The sequence below is a fragment of the Notolepis coatsorum genome (genome assembly GCF_963971535.1).
Source record: "Notolepis coatsorum genome assembly, chromosome: 18".
Taxonomy (NCBI): Eukaryota; Metazoa; Chordata; class Actinopteri; order Aulopiformes; family Paralepididae; genus Notolepis; species Notolepis coatsorum.
Genome location: NC_140182.1, coordinates 89161852 through 89189560, shown reverse-complemented (window position 1 = coordinate 89189560; position 27709 = coordinate 89161852). Strand labels below are relative to the sequence as shown.

Sequence of the window (27709 nt, the reverse complement as noted above, 5' to 3'; positions counted from 1 at the left end):
GCTGTACTATAAAACGATATTAACATTCTGCTGTACTATAAAACTATATTATCATTCTGCTGAACTATCAAACCATATTATCATTCTGCTGTACTATAAAACTATATTAACATTCTGCTGTACTATAAAACTATATTAACATTCTGCTGCACTATAAAACTATATTAACATTCTGCTGTACTATAAAACTATTAACATTCTGCTGAACTATCAAACTATATTAACATTCTGCTGTACTATAAAACTATATTAACATTCTGCTGTACTATAAAACTATATTAACATTCTGCTGTACTATAAAACTATATTAACATTCTGCTGTACTACTGTATCAAACTATTAACATTCTGCTGAACTATCAAACCATATTATCATTCTGCTGTACTATAAAACTATATTAACATTCTGCTGTACTATAAAACTATATTAACATTCTGCTGTACTACTGTATCAAACTATATTAACATTCTGCTGTACTATAAAACTATATTTGCCATTGGAATTGGATGGGAACAGTCAAATTGTTATAACTTTAAAAAATGAGAAGAAAAGAAATATTGTGACATATTTTTACATCAATAATCTGTTTGCATGAGATGTGCCATAGCCTATAATGTATGTTTTGTGCAGGCCTTAGGTACCGTAAGTGATCCGATGCACTCAGTGACTCTGTGACATTAAAACTGATTAGAGATTCCACACATTAAAACTGATTAGAGATTCCACACATTAAAACTGATTAGAGATTCCACACATTAAAACTGATTAGATTCCACACATTAAAACCGATTAGATTCCACACATTAAAACTGATTAGAGATTCTATACATTAAAACCGATTAGATTCCACACATTAAAACTGATTAGAGATTCCACATATTAAAACTGATTAGAGATTCCATACATTAAAACCGATTAGATTCCACACATTAAAACAGATTAGAGATTCCACACATTAAAACCTTTCTTGATTTCCTCCTACAGCCTATTGATTTCCCTCCGTTATCTTCCATTTCAGTTCAATGATTCTCCAAGCCGAAAGCAGGAAGGAATACGAGGAGGTAAGTGCCCAAGAACGACTTCATATTTCACACATCGTGTGCGATCTTCCTTTTATTATCTTACATCTACATGTCGAGGGCCTCAGCCATAAACCGTATCAGTCGGACAACAACGCGGGAGCCGCCTGTCTAGATTCATTTGTGCAGGTTTTACATTATTTGGATTCACGCTTTAAACGCATCTGGCTTGCCTGTCACAGCTGGTATCAGTGAATGGATTTGATATGGTGCTTCAATCTGATTTCCCTGTGTGAGAGAGTCTTAATGTTGGTCCCTGTGTTTCCCCTTCAGTGGATTTGTACTGTGAACAACATCTCCAGACAGATATACCTGACTGACAACCCAGAGGTAACCACACGCATACACCCACACCCACACACAAATCATTATAGATTAGATAAGAGGCACACCCTTTGCCTTTTAACCAAACGCGTTAAGAATCAGAGCTTCACCGCACCACTCAAAACATGTTATATACAGTCATTCTCTGTCCAAGAGACATGATGAAGCATTTACGGCACTGTTTCCACCGTTGGCACGTGGGTCTTCTGCTTGGCTGCAGATGATCTGTCATGCTCTCGTCTGCATTTCTGAGAAGTCTTGCATGTTTACGGAAAGGTTATTTGTCACAGGGAAGCGGCTGATATAGGAGATGAATCATCCTTGTGTTTCTACCCAGACTCCCATCTTATCTAGTGACCCTGAGAAGTCCAGGCTTCCTGGTGCCTGACTGAACTATTACCTTCATTTTCTGCAAGGGTGTGTGTGTCAGGATTGGACAGTAAAAAAAAAAAACAGGTCATGGGAATAGAAAATGTAAATGTCCAGCTCATGGTATGCTAACGCTCTCTTCTGGACAACAGCACTCGTACCGGCAACCTTCCAGTCAGGCCCTACCCATAATAGCCACACTGCTGGATGTATATGGTATCCTAAATGGCTCCTATTGAAGTGGGATTGATTTGAGCTACACATTATACATCACACTGTCATGATGCATTATAGCAATCCTTCCCCTGAGTCATACATTACTGTAAAATGTTTGAGGGGAAACGGCGCCCTCCTGTGTTCTTAGACAGGACTCTCACATCAATGTGGTATTGGTGTGACGTTCTCTCTTTTCTCCTCAGGCCGTGGCCATCCGGCTGAACCAGACAGCCATCCAGGCCGTCACGCCCATCACCAGCTTTGAGAAGAGACAAGAGGGCTCACCAAACCCTGACAGGTCAGACAGGCTGCTGCTCGTATGAGTTTATATTCGGGGGCGACAGTGGTTCAGGAGGTAGAGCGGTCATCTGGTGATCAGAAGGTTAATGCGGCTGATATAGGAGATGAATCATCCTTGTGTGTGTTTTACCCGGGACGGTTCCTGGTTCGATTCCCGCTCCTCCCAGGCAGCGTGTCGAAATGTCCTTGAGCAAGACACTTAAACCCTAATTGCTCCCGATGATGCCTCCGCCGTCGGTGTGTGAACGTGTGAGTGAATGGGTGAATGTGAGGAACAAAATTGTAAAGCACTTTGGATAAAAGCGCTAAATAAAATGCACCATCCTTTTTCCTGGCCAGAAAAAGTCCAGTCCTCTACTGCACTCCTAATCTAAAATGTATTTGATTAGCGATGTTTTAACAATACATTTGTACCATGAAGATTTTACCTCTCCGGTTCCACCACAGCGCTCTTGAACTGTAGCCTATGTATCGACACTTGGAAGCGTTCAGTCCTCTACGTATTGACCTTTCAAAGCTTAATAATATGGCTGGTCTACTACTCATGCTGCCGCTGCTCACTTGAATTCCTCTTAAAGATGTCAGACTTGGAACGTTGAAAGTGCTTCATTTTGTTTAACCTACAGCATCTCTAGCCCCTTACGTGACTGCGATCTGCAAGCCAGGGGCTTTTTGTATCCGCAGTCACTCTCCGCTATGTCGCTACCAGGCTCGTATTAAGCACCAAGCGCTGCTTCTGAGCTGGGGGTGGGTCAAAAATATATCAGATATTAATTTCAAAGATACCCAGCGTACAATATGGGTTTAACACAGCGAGGCGCTGGGGTCTGAAAGCTCGGAGTTGCTAATAAACAGTTTAAATCATTGTTACAAAACGAGTGGTACTTACAGACCGAACGTTTGCAAGAAGGCGTCTTCTTCTTCTGCAGCTATTTGGCTGCCTGGTGCGCATGCGCTGTGACACCAACGGCGGAAATGGACGGCTCGCTCTGTAAGTACCACTCGTTTTGTAACAATGATTTAAACTGTTTATTAGCAACTCCGAGCTTTCAGACCCCAGCGCCTCGCTGTGTTAAACCCATATTGTACGCTGGGTATCTTTGAAATTCATATCTGATATATTTTTGACCCACCCCCAGCTCAGAAGCAGCGCTTGGTGCTTAATACGAGCCTGGTAGCGGCATAGCTGAGAGTGACTGCGGATACAAAAAGCCCCTGGCTTGCAGATCGCAGTCACGTAAGGGGCAACAGCATCTCATGCTATGCAAAGCCTTTCTCTTCAAAGATGATGGTAACTGCGGGGTTCAGATATGTGGATCTTATACTCATCCTCTTCGTCCTCCTATCCCGTCCATATTGGTCCTTGCAGGGCGAAGCCAGGAGGAGCCCAACCTGGTGCTGGCGGTTCTGAGAATGCTGGGCCCCCGGAGCCAGAGGACCTCATAGCCCCCGGGACACCCATCCAGTTTGACATCATGCTGCCGGCCTCCGAGTTCCTGGACCAGAACAGGACAGGGGGGAGGTGAGGACAGAGAGAGAGAAAGCTAATTTCCTGAAAGCTTCCTAATGATTAAGATATCATTATCAGGAAGGAGGATAATAGCCCAACACAAGGTTTAATTGATTAATTGTGTGTGTGTGTGTGGTTCTTTCCTTACAGGCGTACAAATCCTTTTGGGGAGACAGATGATGACTGCTCCCCAGAAAGTGATGGTAACTATTTTCTTTTTCCAAATGCAAGTTAATGTCCTCTACCACCTCCCTCTAGCACTCTTTCCACTTAGCTTATCTTCTCTGTTGTGTGTTTTTTGGTCTACCTCATGAGTTTGTGCTTGTGTGGGTTTGTATGCTTGCTTGCCTTTGTGCACATTTGCGTTTGCTTACCTTGTGTATCTTATGTGTTTGTATGTTTGCTTGCCTTGTTTGTGTGTACGTATATGTGTGTGTGCACGCTTACCTTCTGTGTTTTGTACATTGGTGGGTGTGTGTGCCCCTGTACAGACTCACTCCTGCAGCAGGTGTTTGACGGGTGTGTGTGTGTGCCCCTGTACAGACTCACTCCTGCAGCAGGTGTTTGACGGGTGTGTGTGTGTGCCCCTGTACAGACTCACTCCTGCAGCAGGTGTTTGCCGTGCGCTTCTTGGGCTCCATGGCGGTGCGCTGCGGCCATAACCAGGAAGTGATCTACGAGGCCATGAGACAGGTGCTGGCCGCCCGCGCCATTCACAACATCTTCAAGACCACCGAGTCACATCTCATGGTCACCAGCAGCTGTCTCAGGTACACTCCCAGAAAGACTCCGCCAGTCTGACCTAATGACTCGCACCGAGAGACTTCTAGTAGGGGTTAAGAGGGTTTATACAACGGCATGCACATTTCTCGATTCTGATTGGCCATTTACACGTCTTTATTGGCAACAATCCACGGTCCTGGGCTCAGGACCCGCCCACAACCGAATCACATATCACTCCCCGGCTCACTCCGGGAGAAAACAAGATCGCGGACAACAAATGGATATGTTGATAGCACCATAACGACTAAATATGAAGCGATTCTGTCAAGGGGAATGTGTTAGTCCTTTAAACAATGTTGGATGATGTAATTGATGGGTCTTGAGTCAATCTAGAACAAAAGAAAAATCGCGGATTGATTGATTGATTTAAATTTCTACTTCCTTCCCACTGACTGCAGCGTTCACTCTCACACTGTCCGACGCTGGCGTACCCACAAACACACACACACACATACACACACACACACACACACACACACACACACACACACTCCTGTCTGCAACAGCGGGGGAGTCAGACTGAGAGAGAAGCAGCGCTGTTTTAAGTGAGCATGGTCTATTGAATTGATTGATTGCTTGATTGCTAATTTTATTACTGTACCCCTGGTTTCCAACTGGTTAAGTTTAGGCTAAAAGAAATAAATAAAAAAATAGGGCGAAGAAAATGTTTTTTTCCTATAGGGCAAAGAAAACGTTTTAATTTGTTTTACCTACTTTATATAGAAGCATCTAAGAATGAAGTTCTATGGAAAGTAGGTCTGCATTCCCTTAACAATTGTGTGTATTGAGCCGTACTGTATTGTACCCATTCTGCATCTGGTAATAAAATTTTCAATCAATCATTCCAATAATACACAGTTGGATGTGTTAGTTGGTTGGATGCACTTCAAGCTGCTTCCACATGAGGCAACTTCTCTCAATCATTCCAATAATACACAGTTGGATGTGTTAGTTTGGTTGGATGCACTTCAAGCTGCTTCCACATGGAGGCAACTTGTCTTTTTTGTAGTTGTGGGAACTACTTTTTCTGGCGGATGGTTTTTTCAATAAATCTTCGATTAATGTGTGTTTATTGTATAGAAATAAGGTTGGATGAATCTGGCAGTTGTATAAAAGCTTTACACCACTTGTAGTCGTGATTTGTGACCAATAAACCATGCCTAGGGGGGTCTAACGACCACCCCTAGGCATGGTTTATTGGTCACAAACCACTCCTGCGCGTGATGTAATGCTTAAATATACCACTCGGAAAGAAAGTACGCATTTTCCGCTGTGCTATTTTCAAGCTTATTTAAATGTATGGGTTATCTTTTATGTACACCTTTTTTGGTAATGAAATGTACCCAATCTGGATGGTTCACTCCACTCTATGGAGAGGCACGGTGACTAATAGCTAGTGATTTACTGAAGAAGATAAAAGTGACAATATCAGGCTGACACTTTCTCATACTACAACCACAAGGTAAGTATTCCAAAGATAACATAAGAGAAACTACTATCCGTGAGGGGGAATCATGTCGTTTGCTAACATCACTAAATGGCAGTTTACGAATGCAAATAACAACTTAACGTTATATCTTGGGGGGGGGGGGGGGGGTTGATTTATTTTCCCTTATTGTCAGACGCTCATGTTGACCTTGAATAAGAGTACAAGCTGAATGAGGAGACTCATTTGGAGGACGAGAGAGGCAGCATATGTTGCTGAATACTGTTCCAGGGAAGCAGCTAAACTAGCTGGTCTTCTCTTTTCAACAAGAGCCATCTGGTGGTATACATTTTGACAGTAGCAAGCGTTCACTTCTCCTAATAGGCTCCCTTGTGTCCTGTCTCCCCCAATAGGTTGATTGACCCTCAGACTCAAGTCACGAGGATAAGTGTAAGTATCTCCAAAAGAAGAGACCAACGTATTTGGCGATGTCGTCGTGTCACAGAGTGAATTAATGAGTCAGTCTCACTCCCTATCTAGGCGGCAGGCAAAAATTGACAAATCAATTTTATGTTCGGTACGTAACTTCTCCCCACTCACTTCGAATTCCCTGAAATGAGCCAGGCTGCCCATTATAGGGAGGTGTAGTGGTTACTTCATTGCCGTTTTTCGTTTTCTACCCTCTGTCCAATGCAATGTATTTCCCCATTGCCCATTTCTAAATCGTCTCGTTTAACACAATTAAAGCATTAACATTTGCATGGTGTACCTTTCTGTGCTTATTCATCCACAATCTATAGCTCAACATGAAAATATTCGCAATTAATCATAGAAAAGAATCGCCAGATTTTATTTAAACCAAAAATGCTTAAACAATAATGTTAGTGATAGAAGGGAACTCATTCTGTGCAAAATGGAAAGCTTTTCAATTTCCATGCGTCAGAATCGTTACAATAGCCGATAATCCATTTTCCCAATGATAAATCCCTAAACGGGTGGAACAACCAGTGACGTCAGACTACACCTCCCTATTGTTGCAACCCAGTCCTTATCCGCCCGCTCACTCGGTCAATAACTAACCACTGGGATAAAGTGATGGCTGGCTGCTAGTGAGACGATCTAAAGCCAAGGCTTCACTAGATTATTAAAGTAGCCTGTAGACTAGCTCTATTGACAAGCTTTATATGTACATACAGTATACAAATCTCTATAACGAACCGCCGGAAAGATTTTGAGGGTTAAGTCAAAGCTTGTCCTAACTAATTATTGCAAGTTTGCATTATGTTTTCGAAGGGATCAACAGAAAGCTCCAAGAGTCTCACCCAGGGGCGTCGTTTTGGTATGGCACTCGCCATACCTTGGCAAATTTAAATAAAAAAATATATATATATATTATAATTACAATTTGTTATGTTGATTTAGAAAATTCGAATGTCAACATTATGAACGAAGCTTCGAACTATTCGGTACAGCCCTAGCATGTTTTGATATTGTCAATTATCTCACTTTTACTAGGTGACTTTTACTGTGACTAACTGAAATATGCCACAAAAAAAAGGAAAATGGACACAGACGTTTTTTAATCAAAGGGCAGCAGAGACAAGTGATACAGGGACACAGGTAAGGTCTTACAATGGCTTAGTGATTATAACAGTGCAGTTCAGCATTCAGTAACCCATACTTTTTGTGAATTTGTCTTAATTTGTCTTTGATACTACATTCTGTTGAACACACCTCAAAACCGTACCTAAGGAAAATTGGCTCAATTGCAAGAAAAATAAGTTATATTACATTCTGCATAATTCGTATGCAAAATATTGTGGTTCCCTGCTTTAGTCTGTTGACACATTTCTATACTAAAAATGCTTGTGTAGTCCTGTGTCATACCTAAATGTCATATAAGTGAATTGTATAGAAACAACTCACCAAAAGTAACTATTGCACAACTGGTTTGACCAAAAAGATCCACCAAGGGGGGGAAAGCCTCCCTACCCCCCCTCCCTCCTCGCCATACCTTGGCTTTTACTGAAATGACACCACTGGTCTCACCAAATGCCGGTGAGGTGAAAACACAAGCTGCTGCTGAAATACAGTATGAAATGACCCTTTTCTCCCAGAAGTCTACTTTCAAATCATCCAGCCAAGATGTTCTTTTGTGGTCTTCTGGGAAAGCTCGACGAACACTCTGTGCTGCCACCACTGGTTGCCAATAAATCACTGTTACTGTAACCTGTCGGGTCAAGGCTCTGATCTTATTGGGGACCAATGGTGGCAGCACCGAGCTTTCATTGACTGGAGGATTTGAAAGGATTAATTTCAGCAGCGGTTTGTGTTTTCACCTCACCGGTCTTTGTCGAGGCTCTGAGCTTTCTGTTGATCCCTTCGAAAACACAATGCAAACTTGCAGTAATTAGTTAGGACAAGCTTCGACTTCACCCTCAGAATCCGGTTCGTTAGAGCTTTGTATATATTATGTAATGCATACGAAGCTTGTCAATAGAGCTACCTGTAGACGAAAGACGCACTTTTATTTTATTTATTACCAAAAAATACAGCAATAATTTATTACAAACCCATTCTTGTGTCACACATGACATTGCTTGGGGGCCAGGAGTCTCTGGGAGCTCAATATGAGGGGGACAAAACTTGAAAACAAACTCTCAAGGTTAGATTTGTTAAGATGAATTGACTCAAAATGAACTGATCAATAGAAATAATTGGACTGCCCTGCGCTTACCCCCCCCCCCCCACATCTATATGTGGGCCTCAGTTCCAGCTCGGGGAGGTGTGCCAGTTCGCAGCCCACCAGGAGAACGGCAGGCTGATGGGCTTTGTGGTGGAGGGCAGAGACTGGAGCGACGGAGATGAGGAGGGGGAGCCGTCCTTCAGCGTCTTCGTCTTCGAAAGCAACACGGAGGGCGAGAAGGTACGTTCGCCAGCAAGACAGAAGCCTGTGAATTCCAATGTCTCGAGACACGTTTTTTTTACTAGATTTATGTTTATCTTTATTCACAGATATGTTACACGATAAGCTTGGGGAAGGAGATTATAGAAGCCAAGAAGGTAACTCCAATAACACTTCATATTAAATATCCACCCTAAAAGAGAATTTACATTGTTACCAATACAACTATGTTGGACAGTTAAGTCAATATCTATGAACACGGACAACTAAGCTGAGCTGGAAATCCGAGCATCAAGACTTGAATTTGTGATGTCAATCAGGCAACACTTTGTGTGCTCATAGAATTTTACTTTGAGCTATTATTCAAATTATAAATTTTATTTAGGACTTCGCTTGGAATCAGAAAATGTACCCATATCTCAGTAACATGACCATGTTTAGGCTCACTGTCATAATGACCTAGGAGTTGTTCCACTATTCAGTCGATGGAGCAGCTCCAGGATTTGTCTTTTGATGATCACTAGTCTCGTCTCTCTGGTGTTCAGCTTAAAGAGACGCTAAAGAGATATTCACAAATCCAATCAGTTATACAGTATTATAGAAATAATGTGGATTGGGCGGTTGGGTGGCGCAGCGGACATTGCACTCGTCACCAACACAAGAGACACCGGTATCGAATCCGGCTGTCAGCGTTGCCTCCGGCTTGGGCCGGCCGTCATACTGACTCAATTGGCAAAGTCAGCGGGAGGGGAGTCGATGGGTGGTAGTCTGGTCGTTGTAAAACAGCGACTACTACAGGTCGGTTGGGGTGCCTGCACAGCAAAGTCAGGAAATGGCGGGGGCAGTGTGAGCCTCCCACACGTTACACCTCGCCAATGAGAGTCCACGCTGGCAGGTGAAAAGAAGTGACTGGCTGCCTTCACTTGTATCGGAGGAGACATGGGCTTCTATCCTCCCTACGACCGGCCAGTGGGGGGCACATGCGAGCAACGATCAGGACAGGGGAGGGAGAATTGGCACGAGAGGAAATTGGGATGGGAGAAAAATCACAGAAAAAAGGAGAAAAAGTAGATACAAAAAAAAAGAAATAATGTGGATTGTATTTCAGGGTGGATTTTCCTTTTTTCAAAACACAATGATTATGCATCTATCTATTGAATTCTTATTAGAAGAACCCAACACTACTGTGGGTTAGGAGGTAACTAAACCCACACTGGTCGTGTCCACTATAGGACCCAGAGGCTCTCGCCCAGCTGATGAAGTCCATGCCGCTGACCAACGACGGCAAGTTCCTCCTTCTCGATTCAGAGATGGGCGACTCGACTGAGGACGGACAAGAGGACCTGGAGTCCGAGGCCTAGCACCACCTCAGAACCACCACCACCAAGACTGGGGTCTGACTTAACCCCCAAGAGAGGAGACTTTCCCTCGGTAAAGGGTCTGATGTGTCGTCGTCGTCCCCCCCGAGAGTAGACTTTACCTGGGTAAAGGTTTCCTCACGACCCCCTATCCTAGTCCTAACTCTGGTACTGTACCATTCCGTTGTTCTAGCATGGTTTGCCTCCATTGCCCCAACATCATCAGGCCTCCTGGTCTTATTTGCTCTGAGGTGAGAAGAGGGCAGGAGTTTACATGGACCTGTGTTTCCTGGGCCCAAAAGCACTTTTAATGGGGCGGCCATTAGATCTGCTTTTGTAAGGGACCATTTAGTGAGGTTTTGTGGGATTGGGGGAGGTTCTTACAATAGAAGGGAGTGTAATGTATTTAATGTTCATGTTTTTATTCGTTCTTTCCGTTTGCCATCCACCTTAAAGCTGCAGTAGGCAACTTCGGAGAAATGAGCAAGAGTGAGTTTACCTGCCCAGCAGAAAAAAAAACTGATCTGCAAGTGGGTTTGCACATTGTGTGCTTTTTGACGAGGAACGTGATAGTGGTCTTAGTTTTTCGAAGCGACCCTGGGAACACCATTTTGCAGGTAAACTCACTCACTCCAATTTCTCCGAAGTTGCCTACTGCAGCTTTAAGGTGGGTAGGCCGTTGCTTCTACTTAGGTTTACATAGTTTGGTCGTTCGGAGAGCTTTCACAGAACAGTATATACAGTATATGAGGCTCCTTAACAACCGCTGTTATTTGTTTCATTTTGTAGGACAATGTTATTGCACTTCCACAGTGTCTTCATTTAACGAGAGGCTTGATGTCTAAAGAATGCACTATTAATTGCCGTCTGTAAATTTGAATCACAATGAAGGAAAGATAAAGAATACTTAAGAATGAAACTCTTTTCCTTACTTCCCACGGGGCAGTGACTGTGGGATAGTTTGTCAGTAAACCTTGAAGAAGTGGGCATGGTCAGCATGAGTGATTGGCATGAGTCTAGGATGTGTGCGTGAAACTCTTAAGTGGAATTTTGCTGAGCCCACTGTCCTGCCATACCATGAGGCAAAAAAGCCTATTATTCTCAGAATTTCAACTATGCTGAAATTGGTTTGCTTCGAAGTAATGTTCAGATCAAATATATTCTGCAGTAACTTCGAGCACTCTGAACTGATAATGGAGAAAAAAAGAAAGTACATTTCATTCCACTTTTGTAAATATCATTAATTCCAGTGTCTACACAATGGCAAAACAGAGATGATTGCATAATGATCTCAGCTGTTTTCCCCAAATCAGTATGCTAGGAGTGACGCGGTGCATGATTAATGGTCTCCCCAATTCTCTCTCATTCCCTGTGCAATGGATTGGAATCTGCTGGGCGCTGAACTGTAACGAAAACTGCAACACCCCCATGAATTATTCCTATAAACAGCATGTAAACAGAGGATTATGCACACAGTGCAAAGCAATGCGCTCGTCACTCGCCCATAAGAATGCTAATCAAAACATAAGTGTAAAAACTTAGGGGAGAAGTCACTGATCCATTAAATTCCCTCTTACCACTGAATTCCAATGATTCTGACCCGTCCCCCCCTGAGAGGAGACTTTCCCTGGGTAAAGGGTCTAATGTTTCCCCCCCGAGAGGAGACTTTCCCTGGGTAAAGGGTCTAATGTCCCCGTCCCCCCCGAGAGGAGACTTTCCCTGGGTAAAGGGTCTAATGTTTCCCCCCGAGAGGAGACTTTCCCTGGGTAAAGGGTCTAATGTTTCCCCCCGAGGAGACTTTCCCTGGGTAAAGGGTCTAATGTTTCCCCCCGAGAGGAGACTTTCCCTGGGTAAAGGGTCCCCCCGAGAGGAGACTTTCCCTGGGTAAAGGGTCTAATGTTTCCCCCCGAGAGGAGACTTTCCCTGGGTAAAGGGTCTAATGTTTCCCCCCTAGAGGAGACTTTCCCTGGGTAAAGGGTCTAATGTTTCCCCCAGAGAGGAGACTTTCCCTGGGTAAAGGTTTCCTCACGACCCCCTATCCTAGTCCTAACTCTGGTACTGTACCATACCGTTGTTCTAGCATGGTTCGCCTCCATTGCCCCAACATCATCAGGCCTCCTGGTCTTATTTGCGTGAGAAGAGGGCAGGAGTTTACATGGACCCGTTTACTGGGCCCAAAAGCACTTGTAATGGGGCGGTTCCATTAGATCTGCTTTTGTAAGGGACCATTTAGTGAGGGTTTGTGGGATTGGGGGAGGTTCTTACAACAAAAGGGAGTAATGCATGTAATGGTTCATGTTTATATTCTAAAAACCCACATTGAATTAATAGGAATAATGTGCATTTATTTCACATGGGACTGCTCGCTGTTGAAAATAAGTTCATGGTCATTGTTGGGACTCTTTACCGACACTACGCTGAAGGACGTGAATTGCACAATGCTCAAGCATCTTTCCCTTTCATTTTCTGCTGTACCCATGTACAGTCTGTCATACTGGCAGACCTTCCGATACTATTAATGCAAGCTCAGTGAATTATTCCCTTACTTTACCTCCACAAGGGCTATTTTGGCTGGCTCTATTGACCATATTCACATGCACCTTGGGTGGGAACAGGGGGGAAAGGAATCCCATCCTGAGCAAGACAAGCAAAGAAAAAAAGAATGACCTCCGTGTGAATATTGGTCAATAGAATGAAAACAGTTGACGCATGCAACCTTTCAAGAAGCTACACTGACTCTAGTCACTTATCCTTACAATTGTACAATGTATTTGGACTTTGTTCTGCTTTTTAAGTGTAATAATGCAATGTGGGGGGGGGGGGGGGGGTACTATTTGTTGTGGAAAATGAAAGTAATATTAGCAAGGACTGCATTCCTCCCTTCCGCTATAACTCTTTTGTAAATGACTGTGTCTACTACCCATCAGGCTTTGCACTCATGGTTTGACCTAGTTTTCTAAACAAAATGTTAACATGCGATCTTTAATAAATATAAGTGACTTTTTTCTTACCTGCTCACATTTTCTCTTAATTAAGCATTTTCAACGTGAATGCCAGTGTGGAGTATTAATTCATTCAAAATAAGAATCGTGTTGCATTTATTATATTTACATGAAATAAAATGAAGCCTGTCCCTTATTTTACACAAAGAACCTATAGACACGGGCTTGAACCAGGCATGGCAGCACACCTGAGCACTACGAATATTACATTTGGCAACATGGGTTTTTTATCATCCCCGAATAAAGTCTGCATTTTAGATGGACGGCTAACTGCATAGCCAGGCACACGCCGAAATAGACGGATACAATTCATCATCAGGGATATTCAATGAGAAAATCCATGCCACGATAATACAGTAGTTCTACAAAGAATACTTTGTACATCCAAATGACTGCAGCTTGACTATTTACAGACATTTCATTTCATTTCATTCTGTACACAGAGGATTAAGATGATGATGACTCACAAGAGGAAAATGGTAACACTTTGCTCATGTAACACACACACACACACACACACACATACACACAGAGCTCAGGAGTCTTTGTAGTAGTTGTTGAAGTTGATGCGGAGCAGGAAGTCCTCCAGATGAGGCTGGTAGCCTCGGTTCACCAGCTTGGTCACCACTGAGGAAGGAAGAGGAGGTTTACAGAGATGAGCGTCGACATTTCACTGTATGTCGACTCCACAACGGAACAACCTTCTACCTAGAAAGCTATTGTACAATTATTCATTCAAACCTTTATTTATTCTCGAAAGGACAATTGAGGTCACCCTCATTTTCAATGTCGTCGAGACTTTACAGACATTTCAATGCATACATTTTTACAATATAATAATACATATTAATAACTATCTATATAGCACTTTTCACACATGAACTGCAGTGCAGAGTGCCCCACAGCAATTAGTATAAAATGAACATATACAAAATCAGCACACAATTGACAAAATAAAAAACAATGCATAAATTGCAGACATACGAATAGGTATAAAAGACAATAAAAGTAGTGCAACGTAAACGTGCAGACATAAGAATAGGCATAAAATAAGTACAATAGTACAATGTTGCTCGAAGGCATGTGAACCCCCCCCCCCCCCCCCCCCCCCCCGGAACAGCTAGTCCCCCAAACACCCAACACATCAATCCCTACCACATCCCCATCCAAGACCCCCGATCAAGCACGCCATGACAAACGGCCCGCGCACCACTCACACCGCCCGACGGGAATGCCAGCCCCAATTACAGTCAGTTGGATGATCACAACGAGGAAAGCCGCCTGGGATTTGCTCTTCTCTTCTTCTCAGCTTGTGGCTTTGTAACTATTTAAAATGGGCATGAACTAGCAGCCAAAGCAGCGCTTCTCAGGACCCATTATGTTCTACCGGCGGAGCGTTTCAACAGAGCAGCAGTGCGCTCACCGTGGTGGATATACAGCTTACCTTTGAACAGGAAGTGAGAGTAGTACTTGAAGGTGTTGTAGGACTGCTGCATGGCCACGAAGCTGGGGTGAGACACCTCCCCCTGCTGGCTCTCCCAGGACTGAGCGATGAGCTGAGCGCGGAATTTCAGGATGAGGCTAAAGATGCTGTGGATGATGTTCATGACGGGAGCGGCCTTCTCTGTCAGGAGGCCTCTGGGAGGGGGGGGGGGGGGGGGGGTTATGAAGAAATGATGAGCTGCTTTCAAAGGACTTTTAAGCTCACCACACTTTTCCTAAATGAGATTAAATCATTCATAGGGTTCAAAGGTCAGGCTCTGACTGGAATTTTAAAATGGTATTAAGTAGGGATGCTCGATATTGGCTTATTTACCGATACCGATATACCGATATTGTCCAACTCTTAATTTCCGATACCGATATATGCAGGGTTTCCCCGCCCGAAAAACTGAATAATTTCAGGTAATTAACATTACATATCTCTTGTTGTGGAATTAACACAACATTATGCATACTTTTGACAATAAATAAAATCTGAATTTGTTCTTACTTGCTTGCCTGGGTAAATAAAGGTTATAGAAATGTAAAAAAAAAAAAAACTATACCGATATTTTCCGATATCACATTTTAATGCCGATATCGGCCGATAATATCGGACATCCCTAGTATTAAGAGAAGTATGACTAGATGAAATGAAGAGTGTGTGTGTGTGTGTACCTGAAGATGGCTCTGTTGAGGTAGTCTGCGTGCATGCGGTGGATGGCGTCCAGGTCGCCGGCGGTGGCCAGCTTGGCTGTGAACTCACTCCAGGACACCTGCAGGATCTGGTTGGCGATGTAGCCCTGGATCACCTTGACGAAGTGCTGCATCTCATGCCTGTAGAGCTGCAGCTGGTGGAACTGCACCGAGCGCCCTGCGCCTTTCACCAGGGCTGTCGTGACGAGAGCACACGTCAGGTCCGTCCAAACGGCTCTATTATATCATCATCACTTCTGTTATTATTACACACAGGATACCCAGTGAGACGCTGGTTCTCAACCAGGGGTTCTTGAGGGAGTTTCAGGGGGTACCCACGTAAATAGGGCTTATAGCCCAATGAGAGAATACATAAGTGACTGTTTTGTTTTGATTTGATTAAGGATCCCCATTAGCTGGTGCCATAGCAGCCAGCTAGCTAGCTATCCTGGGGTGCATATAAAAAACACAAGTAAAACCATACAATAGCAAATATGAATAAAACAAACCAAAGTAGGACACCTGAGATGATGTATAAACAAGACAAAACTATACAAACACAGCCGACAAACAAATGACAGTCTTAGGTCAAATTTGAGTTCCTTTAAAAAAGAAGCAGAAATATGGAGGCAGATTAGTCCAGAGAGATATTGAGCTATAAATAAAAGATGGCAGTAGTTCTTGGACAAGGTAGTACAAGCTGACCACCGCTAGACCCTCCAGTGTTATGATCATGAACAGTATTACTATAAATCAATTGTTCCAACAGAAAAGCTGGAGTTTTACTACCAATGACTGAATAACAGTGTATTCATTGACAGCCTGTTCTCAACTGTAAGCCAGGAGAGGCCATCATGCATTCCATTCACATTGGATCAACCCAGAACCAACCGTGCTGCACAATTGTGAACAACCTGGAGCTTCCTGCTCTCACCACCTGCAGCAGACGACCAGACCATAGAACAATAGTCAAGGTGACATGATGAAACTAAACTAAACTCAGCTACAGAATTCGGGATCATATCCAACAACAGAAATCTACTCGGATATAATCTCGTCAAATGGGGTAAACTTTATTCATATACATTCGGGGGGTCCTCGCAACAACAAATGTTTGAGGACCACTGAAGTAAATGGACTGCATTTATATAGCAGCTTTTATCCAAAGCGCTTTACAACTTACTGTATGCCTCACATTCACTCACACATTCACACAGCAATGGCGGAGGCGACCATGCAAGACACCAACCTGCTCATCTGGAGCAGTTAGGGGTTAAGTGCTTTGCTCAAAGACACTTCGACACACAGCTGGGAGGAGCTGGAATCTAACCGGGAACTTTCAGATTACCGGTCGACCGCTCTACCTCCTGAGCCACTGTCGCCCCCTGATGTAGTACGAGTAAAGAGTAGGGCTGTCCCCGACTAAGGATTTGTATAGTCGATTTGTAGTCGCTCAAATGAGCCGATAGTCTACTATTAAATTTTTTTTAAATGTCATTCCATTTGGGCTGTGGGGGGTGCTTAATGTCTGAAGGAGTCGACAGAAGGCTTCTTGTCCTCTGCAAAAGCATGCAATTGGTCCTCTGATGGATACATGTTGATATTTGTCTAGTCTAGTGTGTTCATTAGATGGGTGAAATCCTCTTTCAGTGCCTCTGTGCCTGTTTTCTTAGGCAATTAGCCTCTGGTATGCGTGCCATTAGCGTTAGCCACGCTTCTAGGCCTCTTTGCTTTTGGAAAGAATGATATATATATAAAAAAATAAATAAATAAAAATAATTATAATACATATATATATTTTGCATTCGACTAAGAGGTTGGCAGTCGACTACGGCTCCTTTCGATCGATTAGTCGACTATTCGACTAATAGGGGTCAGCCCTAGTAAAGAGTATCTTTAGAGTCCCAGTAAAGAATCCCAGTAAAGAGTATATTTAGAGTCCCAGTAAAGAGTATCTTTTAGAGTCCCAGTAAAAATCCCAGTAACGAGTATCTTTAGTCTTTTGTCTTCTTCGCGTCAATACTGGGGCAGTTTTCAAGGAAATTCTTAGCTGACTAAATGGCTGACCACTTGCTTATTCTCTCCCTCTCCTCGCCTGTCAAAAGGTACAGCGGAGGAGTGAGTCCGCGCTGCAGGTACGACACCACCTCTCTCTCTATTCTCCATGCGGTCAGGGTGGGTGGACACACCTCCAACTCAATCTCCCTGAGTACTTGGGTCCCCCCAGGGCTGTGTTCTCAGCCCCCTGCTGTACTCACTGTACACACATGACTGTGGCCAGGTTCAGCTCCAACTCCATAGTGAAGTTTGCGGACGACACAGTGGTGGTGGGGCTGATCTCTAACAATGACGAGAAGGCCTATCGGGAGAAGGTTGATGTACTGGCACGTTGGTGCCACTGCCGGGATAACAGCCTACTCCTGAACATTGGTAAAACCAAGGAGCTGATCGTGCATTTTAGGAGAATACAGCACGGGACACACAAGCCACTGTGGATAAATGGGGCTATCGTAGACAGGGTGAGCAGTTTTAAGTACCTGGGAGTCCACATCACAGAGGACCTGACATGGTCAACTCACATAGACACTGTGGTAAAAAAGGCGAAACAGCACCTCCCTGTACACACACGACTGTGTGGCTCAGCGGAGTAGCAATACAATCATCAAATTTGCTGACGACAGTGGTGGTGGGCCTGATCTCTGCCAACGACGAGAGGGCCTACCTGGAAGAGGTCAAGGTCCTGGCGGGATGGTGCCAGGAAAACAGCCTCTCCCTGAACGTCAGCAAAACAAAGGAGATGATTGTGGACTTCAGGAGGTCGGGGGTCAAGGACTACAGCCCCCTCAGCATCGACGGGGCACCGGTTGAGAGAGTCAACAGCTTTAAGTACCTCGGAGCCTACATATCCGAGGACTTGACATGGACCACACACATTGACAGTGTTGTGAAGAAGGCACGACAACGCCTCTACTTCCTCAGGCGCCTAAGGAAGTTCCAAGTCAGTCAGAAGATCCTTAAGAACTTCTACTCATGTACAATAGAGAGCATCTTGACTGACAACATCACCTCCTGGTTTGGGAATAGCACTGCACAAGACCGAAGCAGACTACAAAGAGTGACACGTTCAGCCGAACGCACAATTGGAGGGGGGCTCCCCACACTCCAGAACATTTACAACAAGCGTTGCAAGGGCAAGGCTAAGAGAATCATTAAAGACTCCAGTCACCCGAACAACTGCCTCTTTGAACTGCTGCGGTCAGGCAAGCGATACCGGAGTCTCAAGGCGAGCACAGAAAGACTCAGAAGAAGCTTCTATCCCCAGGCCATCAGGCTGCTAAACGAACAATGAACACTACACAACAACAACCACCAAACGCACATAGCACACACATCCACACGCACACACTCACTTTAAACAAACACACTGTAGCACCCACTCCACACACTTTATAGCACACACCCACTTTAAACAAACACACTGTAGCACCCACTCCCCACACTTTATATTTATTGATGAAGGATTGCACTACAACTCGTACACCTTACTGTAAATTGTACCTAAATTGTACCTCATCCCATTTCTGCTTTGCACTATATAGTACTGTACATTAGTACACTGCATAGTATTGTATATTATATGGTAACTCAGTTACGTCTATTCTGCATCGAACATTGTACATATGTCTATACTGAACACTGTGACCTCATTTTCTACTTCTAAATTACATGCTATACTATGTTATTTGATACTATCTTGTCTAGCACAGTCTCTTGAGCGTAACAGTAAGAAGCATTTTGTATGAAAGTATTCTGTACTTCTGTATGACAACTATTAAAGAAACTTGAAACTTGAAACTCTACCACCTGAGACAATTAAGATACTCCACTCCTTCTATTCCGGGGCTGTAGAGAGCATTCTGACTGGGAACATCACTGCCTGGTTTGGAAACAGCACAGCCCAGGATAGGAAGGAGTGGTGCGCTCAGCAGAATTGACTACGGGTATTGCACTACCACCCCTGTAGGACTTATACAATAGGAGGTGCAAATCCAGAGCCAGAATAATGAAGGACCCTCACCACCCCAACAACAGCCTGTTCAAGCTGCTGCGGTCAGGCAAGCGCCTCTGTATACACGCAACAAGAACAGAGAGACTAAGGCTCAGCTTCTTCCCTCAGGCCATCAGAACAATGAACACTGATCTCTCCACATACAAGCACACATGAGCACACACACACACACACACACACACCATAGGTCACTTTAAACACACAAGAAAAGGACACTTTAAAGGAAGGAAAAACTTGTTGTGATTGTTGCATATTTGCATTTGTTGCATGTACACTCCTATACAATGTGCAGTTTTTCTTCTATGTCCCTATGCTATACTTGCTGTTACTAACTACACAGTAAATTTTGCAGAGTAAATTTTTTTGTAAAATGTACTCAGTTTGAGTAAAATTTACTCTGCGAAATTTACTGTGTAGTTAGTAACAGCAAGTATAGCATAGGGACATAGAAGAAAAACTGCACATTGTATAGGAGTGTACATAGGATCCAGTGCCTTTAACACTTTGAGTGCCAACGACGAGATTAATCGTGCTAACTCGCCATGCGTTGAGTGCCAATGACAAGTTCTCGTCTTTTAATCGCTATATCTTTTATTAGCGATATCCATTCATTTTTCATCCATCCAGCCTGACGTTATCATTGTGAATGGGTCTGAGCTCGAAAAGGGCAAATACCGCCGCCTATCGTCTCCCGGATGGTAATCAGATGTTTTTTTCTCAGCCATCACAGCGTGTCTGTGTGTGTGTGTGTGTATGATGTTAGCGCTGACCAGGTCATGGATAATAGATTTTTCAGCCCGCTTCTCTAGCGTGCATAAGTACACATATACTATCGATAATCTAGCGTTTATTTGAAAACTATTCATAAATCAGCCGAAAAATGACAACGTGTTTCGTGTATTCCACTAAAGAGCTATTATCGCGGAATTTCTCTGGAATTACTAGAACTCTCCAAAACTATACTCGTATTCAAAACGGTATAAAACGGAAATGTACCAATGAAAAAACAATCCGTTTTGTACATGTTGACTGCAAGCAAGTCATTGATAAGCAAGGGGTGTTTTATATATAGTTTAAGCCTTCGCAAATTTCCCGACCTCCCATTGACTTCAGCGCTGGCACGGAACGGCCATATATGGTCAAAGGGGCGTGGCACTCAATGTGTTAAGCGATTTATTAACATGTCTATTTACCATGTGTATTCTAGTTATCTTATTATTATTACTACTATTACTATTGTTTTATTGCACAATCGTAGCGGGCATGGCCAACCGCATTTCACTGTATGCCCTGGTATGTATGTGATGAATAAACCCTTGAATCTTGAATTCTCTCTCTCACCTGTTCTCTTGAGATGGAACCAGACGTCACGAAGGCTCCACGCCATGTGTTTCAGCTGCAGCAGGAAGGAGAACAGACGGTTGTACTTGTTCATGCAGCTGTCTGTGATGATGGTGTTCAAAGGCCAGTCCACCTGGGAGAGAGAGAAGAGAGAATAGAGAATAGAGAATAGAGTTATATAGAGAGAGGTAATAGAGTTATAGATAGAGGGAGAGAGAATAGTTATATAGAGGGAGGGAGATAATAGTTATAGATAGAGATATAATAGAGTTATAGATAGAGTGAGAGAGAAAGATAATGCAGTTATATATAGAGAGAGAATAGTTATAGAGGAGAGAGAGAGAGAATAGAGTTATATAGAGAGAATAGTTAGAGTTATATAGAGAGGGGGAGAGAGATACAATTTAGTTATAGAGGGGGATAGAGAGAGAAAGAGAATAGTTACGTAGAGATAGATAGAGTGAGAGGGAGAAAGAGAGAATAGAGTGTTAGAGGGAGAAATAGAAAGAGAATAAAGTTATAGAGAGAAAATTGTTATATAGAGAGAGAGAAGTTATAGATAAGAGAGGGAAAAGGGGGGAGGAGAAAAGAAGGAGAAAGAGGTAGAGAGAGGGAAAGAAGGAGAAAGGGAGGTGCAGATGGAGATACAGGAGGAGGGTGGGGGTGATGATACATGCAGGGAGAGTGATGGTAAAGGTCGGAGGGAGGGATGGAGCGTGAGGAGAGGGAGCGAGGGAGATGGCGAGGGAGATGGCGAGAGACAGATAACAAGCAAGGGAGCGAGAGAGAGGCGAGAGGTCACAGGGAGAGATAGAGTAGGAGGATGAAGGACAAGGTAGCAGAGAGAGAGAAGAGAGGACAATGCGACAGGCATTACTCACAGCGTGCCATCAGAAAAGCAGTCCAACTCCAATCAATAACTGCTTAGGTGCTTGACAAGCTCATTTTCCGTTCCCAGAGGACTTCAGTCAAAACATGACAGCCTGTCACACTCCTGCTGTCACTTCTTGACACACACACACTCATACACACACCAATCCATCACAGATATCTCATCTTAGCCCATCCGCCCCCCCACGACGACTGTGTACGACAGTCTTTTGGTTCTCTCGTTCGCTCGTTTTTTAATCAAACCCAGTCTTTACCTTGTAGCGTAGCTCCAGGCAGTGGAGGTAGTCGGGGGCGTGCGGGTGGAAGGTCTCGGGGAGGAAGTGCAGGGTGAAGGTGGTCTTTACCTTGTAGCGTAGCTCCAGGCAGTGGAGGGAGTCGGGGGCGTGCGGGTGGAAGGTCTCGGGGAGGAAGTGCAGGGTGAAGGTGGTCTTTACCTTGTAGCGTAGCTCCAGGCAGTGGAGGGAGTCGGGGGCGTGCGGGTGGAAAGTATCGGGGAGGAAGTGCAGGGTGAAGGTGGTCTTTACCTTGTAGCGTAGCTCCAGGCAGTGGAGGGAGTCGGGGGCGTGCGGGTGGAAGGTCTCGGGGAGGAAGTGCAGGGTGAAGGTGGTCTTTACCTTGTAGCGTAGCTCCAGGCAGTGGAGGGAGTCGGGGGCGTGCGGGTGGAAGGTCTCGGGGAGGAAGCGCAGGGTGAAGGTGGTCTTTACCTTGTAGCGTAGCTCCAGGCAGTGGAGGGAGTCGGGGGCGTGCGGGTGGAAGGTCTCGGGGAGGAAGTGCAGGGTGAAGGTGGTCTTTACCTTGTAGCGTAGCTCCAGGCAGTGGAGGGAGTCGGGGGCGTGCGGGTGGAAGGTCTCGGGGAGGAAGTGCAGGGTGAAGGTGGTCTTTACCTTGTAGCGTAGCTCCAGGCAGTGGATGGAGTCGGGGGCGTGCGGGTGGAAGGTCTCGGGGAGGAAGTGCAGGGTGAAGGTGGTCTTTACCTTGTAGCGTAGCTCCAGGCAGTGGAGGGAGTCGGGGGCGTGCGGGTGGAAGGTCTCGGGGAGGAAGCGCAGGGTGAAGGTGGTCTTTACCTTGTAGCGTAGCTCCAGGCAGTGGAGGGAGTCGGGGGCGTGCGGGTGGAAGGTCTCGGGGAGGAAGTGCAGGGTGAAGGTGGTCTTTACCTTGTAGCGTAGCTCCAGGCAGTGGAGGGAGTCGGGGGCGTGCGGGTGGAAGGTCTCGGGGAGGAAGTGCAGGGTGAAGGTGGTCTTTACCTTGTAGCGTAGCTCCAGGCAGTGGAGGGAGTCGGGGGCGTGCGGGTGGAAGGTCTCGGGGAGGAAGTGCAGGGTGAAGGTGGTCTTTACCTTGTAGCGTAGCTCCAGGCAGTGGAGGGAGTCGGGGGCGTGCGGGTGGAAGGTCTCGGGGAGGAAGTGCAGGGTGAAGGTGGTCTTTACCTTGTAGCGTAGCTCCAGGCAGTGGATGGAGTCGGGGGCGTGCGGGTGGAAGGTCTCGGGGAGGAAGTGCAGGGTGAAGGTGGTCTTTACCTTGTAGCGTAGCTCCAGGCAGTGGATGGAGTCGGGGGCGTGCGGGTGGAAGGTCTCGGGGAGGAAGTGCAGGGTGAAGGTGGTCTTTACCTTGTAGCGTAGCTCCAGGCAGTGGAGGGAGTCGGGGGCGTGCGGGTGGAAGGTCTCGGGGAGGAAGTGCAGGGTGAAGGTGGTCTTTACCTTGTAGCGTAGCTCCAGGCAGTGGAGGGAGTCGGGGGCATGCGGGTGGAAGGTCTCGGGGAGGAAGTGCAGGGTGAAGGTGGTCTTTACCTTGTAGCGTAGCTCCAGGCAGTGGAGGGAGTCGGGGGCGTGCGGGTGGAAGGTCTCGGGGAGGAAGTGCAGGGTGAAGGTGGTCTTTACCTTGTAGCGTAGCTCCAGGCAGTGGAGGGAGTCGGGGGCGTGCGGGTGGAAGGTCTCGGGGAGGAAGTGCAGGGTGAAGGTGGTCTTTACCTTGTAGCGTAGCTCCAGGCAGTGGAGGGAGTCGGGGGCGTGCGGGTGGAAGGTCTCGGGGAGGAAGCGCAGGGCGAAGGTGAAGTTGGTGGCCAGGGTGTTGTCTCCGTGCAGGCTGTACTGCAGGGCCTTGCTTAGGATGGAGTTCAGCACCAGCGGGGTCAGCAGCTCGCCAGGGGTCTGGCCACTGCCCAGCTAGGGAGGGGGAGGGGGGGGGGAGAGGGCATGGAGGTTAAGCCAAAGTCTGTCTGAAGGGAAGTCGGTTCACTCTGCCGAGACCTGACCAAGATCTCCTTGAATGGGGAGTTGAATCCAACAGTCTGTCACACATGTCCTTGTTTTTCTTTCATATTTGAAGTCACTGGCAAATTGCTGAAAGATTAATTTGGTCAAAAAGGTAAATTTTTGTAACACCTGGTAAACAAGTCACAGTGGAACAGTAATATCATCACCTACTCTTACCACGGCACAGAGCATTTTCTTTCAAAAGTAGTTACAGGCAGCCATATTGGAAGAACTATGCAAATATTCTGTGCAAGGCCTCTATTCTTTTTAGACTATCAAACAGTCTGATTCATTCAGATGTCTGTAGAATAAGAAATTATAAGAAACTTCAGAGTGAAGGATAGATCAAGCCTTTATTTAGATTTAATTACAAGCTTGTATTCAGATCCAACAACATGAGGCAGTAAACGAAAACAAAGACTACCGACTCCTTACCTACAATGTTCAAATATAATGATTGCTTGATAACTGAAAAGAATGACGTTTGCTTGGCCTTCAACAGCCACTTTACCCGGGTTTGATGATGATTGTGAAGAGCCTTCTCCTGGTGATTGGTTATAAATGTAATGTGGAGCATGCCTCTCAGATGTCCTTTGAGGCGAGCCTATTTCTACTAGTGTTTTTTAATTATTGCAATCTATAATATATAATTATATTATTTTGTTATAATGCCCCTGCTGCTTAAATGATCTTCAGCTCACAATGAAGATTAATGCACCTATATGGGAGACTTAGAACTGATCACTGATCTGCCTGCAAGTTTGCAATTGTTTTTTAGTCTATTTCCCCCATTATTCTGCACTTTATCTATGTCTTTATATTTTATTATGTCTCATGTTTACCATGTAAACTGATTATTTGATTATATCAATGTTTATTGTTAACTTGTTGATAACTGTATGTCTCCACGACATTGGAAATGACGGTGACCTCAGTTGTCCTTCTGAGAATAAATAAAGGTTTGAATCGTTTCCCACATTATAGTCCTTCTATGCAATCATGCGAGAGGACCTCTCTAAATTGAGCGCTTATTAGAGACCAAAGCATATTATTGAATAGTCTGTATAGTGGTGCCCGAGACATTAAGTATTAAATATGGGGGGGGGGGGGGGGGGGGGGGGGGGGGGGGAAGAAAAAAAAGCAGCAGAGTGGGCGGCTAGGTCAAACACAGAACTCAACACACGCACTTTATTTTGGTTCTTTGTGAAAGGTGTATTTTCTCTTCATTGAGGCAGCAGGAAGGTTGAGAGGGGGTCAGAGGAGAAGAGGAGACGCAGGAGAGAGGCACTCAGGCGGGGGTTCAAGCCTTGGTTAGAAGGGGGGTCGAGAACTCTACGCCGTCCCTGGGCACAGCAACCGACAAACAGTTCTAAGCTGCAAACATATTACCTATGGCGTAGTACTTGACAGTTACACTGGTTGTCGGTACACACACACACACACAATGATGCAGAGGGTTTACAAGGTTGGCTCGCCCTCAGAGGTGGTCCAACAAAATAAATAAAAAATAAGAAAATAAAAAATGCACTGCGCTGGCATACAGTATGCGATTCTTTTTTGAAAAAAGTAATTGCATTCAGGAGGAGACGGGTATGGATGTTTGGCCTTGGGCCTCGTTTCCCTCCAGAATTAAATGAATCTTTAGGGGGGGGGGGGTCTTCTCTTTTTTTGAGTGTGCATTACTGATGCTACTGAGACCTCTGAAACAAGATGGACCACAACACCTCCATCTTAGAGCAGGGGGGGGGACCGGATTGAGTCTCACCTTCTCAAAGAGCAGGTCACTGAGGGACTGGGCGAACTCCCGTCTTCCATCAGCAGGAAGTGACGCAACGCCTCAAAGTGATTCTCCACCCCCAGCTCCACGAAGAAGTAATCTACCACCGCCTTGTTCACCAGGGACACACTGTGAGTGAGAGAGAGAGAGAGAGAGAGAGAGAGAGAGAGAGAGAGAGAGAGAGAGAGAGAGAGAGAGAGAGAGAGAGAGAGAGAGAGAGAGAGAGAGAGAGAGAGAGAAGAGAGAGAGAGAGAGAGAGAGAGAGAGAGAGAGAGAGAGAGAGAGAGAGAGAGAGAGAGAGAGAGAGAGAGAGAGAGAGAGAGAGAGAGAGGGGGAGTAGATAGGAACGAGGAGAGAGACACAGGTAGGGGGAGGGAGAGAGAGACACACACACACAGGTAGAGGGGTTAGGTAGAGGGAGGGAGAGAGAGACACTTGGGTAGAGGGAGGGAGAGAGAGACAGAGAGAGAGTGTGTGAGTGAGTGGGAGGTAGGTAGGTAGAGGGAGGAGAAAGAGAGGGGGGTAGATAGGTAAGGGAGAGAGAAAGAGAGACAAATAGAGGGGGTAGGTAGAGGGAGAGAGAGGTAGAGAGAGAGAGAGAGGTATAGAGAGGGAGAAAGGTAACATTTTCATCACGTTTATAAAAGGATAATTGACGTTCACTCTGCAGCACAACACTTCTGGGGCCCATCTCCTTTGTCACACCTGTATTTTATGAAAATGTAAAGGTTGGCAGCGATGATGAAAATAATTAAAATAAATGAATGCGATATCAAACTCTGTAGCAAACTCCACCACATGGCTGTGTGTGAAATGAAGGTGTATAGCCTGACGGTTCCTGCTGTGCGCTTCGACTCAAAATGCTACTTGATCAGAAACTCCTGTTATCACTTGAGGAGGAAGGAACGAGGAAGATATTTCTCTATACAAAAGCAGCACCGTTTGAGTGTGCAACACCACTTGTCATGGCATCCGGAAGACCGAGGACGTCTGCCAGTGGGGTGAGTGATGGGGGTTTCAAGGACGGCGGTGCTACACAGTCTTTGTGTAGCTCGGATGCAGCGATGTGAACAGCAGCCTGAGTGGGTCTGAGTAGTGGAGAAATGATACGGATGAGTGAAGAAGTCACTAGTACACAGTATTTTAATCGTTTAAATGAGGTCTTCTCCTTTTAGTGATGTTTCAGATAGGGGCTGCGCGGATACCACGTTTCACTGTTCTAGACCAAGAATATTGAACCGATCCATTAGCTTAACTGATCAGTAAAGACTTAGGCCATTAGTCTGGGTTTAACAATCATGGAGATTTAATCCATTTTTCTCCATTAGAGAGATCCGACATGCAACAAATTTAACTAAATCAAGTCGCTCTGCTTTGTTTCTGATATATTGGGATTTCAGTATTGGCTTTAGTCTGGTATGGACCTGAAAATCACAATGCTTGTATGTCTGTATATCCCTACTTCCTATAGAGTAACACAAGACTGATCCATCAGTATTGCTGCATCCCTACTTAATAAATACGCGCACACAATTCTTTTCTCACACACTCAACGCTGTATGATGATCCTGCTCCACTATGGCGATTGAGCGTCAGTCCTTGCCAGCGGCTGTCGAGACATGGAAGGAATGTTTCTTTTGAAAGCACTGAAAATATTCACAATGCGCCGCAACCAATGGCTGCGTCCTAGCTCAAGGATCGTTAAGAGGTTCAATTCTCGATTGGCGGATGCGCGACCATCTTCGTGCGATGCATTGAAAATAGAGAGAAATGTAAATGTTTCAACGTGACAAAAACACCCCCAGAAATCATGCAATTGTAACCCTCTTTGACAGTAGTTTGTTTCAGCTCAGTGGGCTACTGGCTTGTATGTTTGTTCCAGAGTCACAGTGTATTGCTTCTTTATGAGATGTAGCCTCTCTGTTCTCCTCT

General features: G+C 45.0%; 2 protein-coding genes across 3 annotated transcripts in view; one reads left to right on the top strand and one right to left on the bottom strand.

The window, feature by feature from the left end:
* Nucleotides 1-13080, top strand: part of appl2 (adaptor protein, phosphotyrosine interaction, PH domain and leucine zipper containing 2) — a 34463-nt gene extending 21383 nt beyond the window's left edge. For both annotated transcript variants that reach the window (XM_084334638.1, XM_084334637.1), the window contains exons 12-21: nt 1019-1061; nt 1353-1409; nt 2192-2286; nt 3658-3810; nt 3949-4001; nt 4394-4568; nt 6421-6457; nt 8778-8933; nt 9023-9070; nt 10145-13080. In XM_084334638.1, the coding sequence (XP_084190764.1) occupies nt 1019-1061; nt 1353-1409; nt 2192-2286; nt 3658-3810; nt 3949-4001; nt 4394-4568; nt 6421-6457; nt 8778-8933; nt 9023-9070; nt 10145-10273 (946 nt within the window). In that variant the 3' untranslated portion in view covers nt 10274-13080. The remainder of the gene's footprint in view (nt 1-1018; nt 1062-1352; nt 1410-2191; nt 2287-3657; nt 3811-3948; nt 4002-4393; nt 4569-6420; nt 6458-8777; nt 8934-9022; nt 9071-10144) is intronic.
* A 189-nt stretch (nt 13081-13269) lies between these two features.
* tubgcp6 (tubulin gamma complex component 6) overlaps nt 13270-27709 on the bottom strand; it is a 75323-nt gene continuing 60883 nt past the window's right edge. The window contains 7 exon segments of the mRNA XM_084334713.1: nt 13270-13899; nt 14717-14910; nt 15433-15646; nt 20861-20993; nt 23716-23910; nt 25766-25803; nt 25806-25906. Coding sequence (XP_084190839.1) covers nt 13808-13899; nt 14717-14910; nt 15433-15646; nt 20861-20993; nt 23716-23910; nt 25766-25803; nt 25806-25906 — 967 coding nt within the window. The 3' untranslated portion in view covers nt 13270-13807.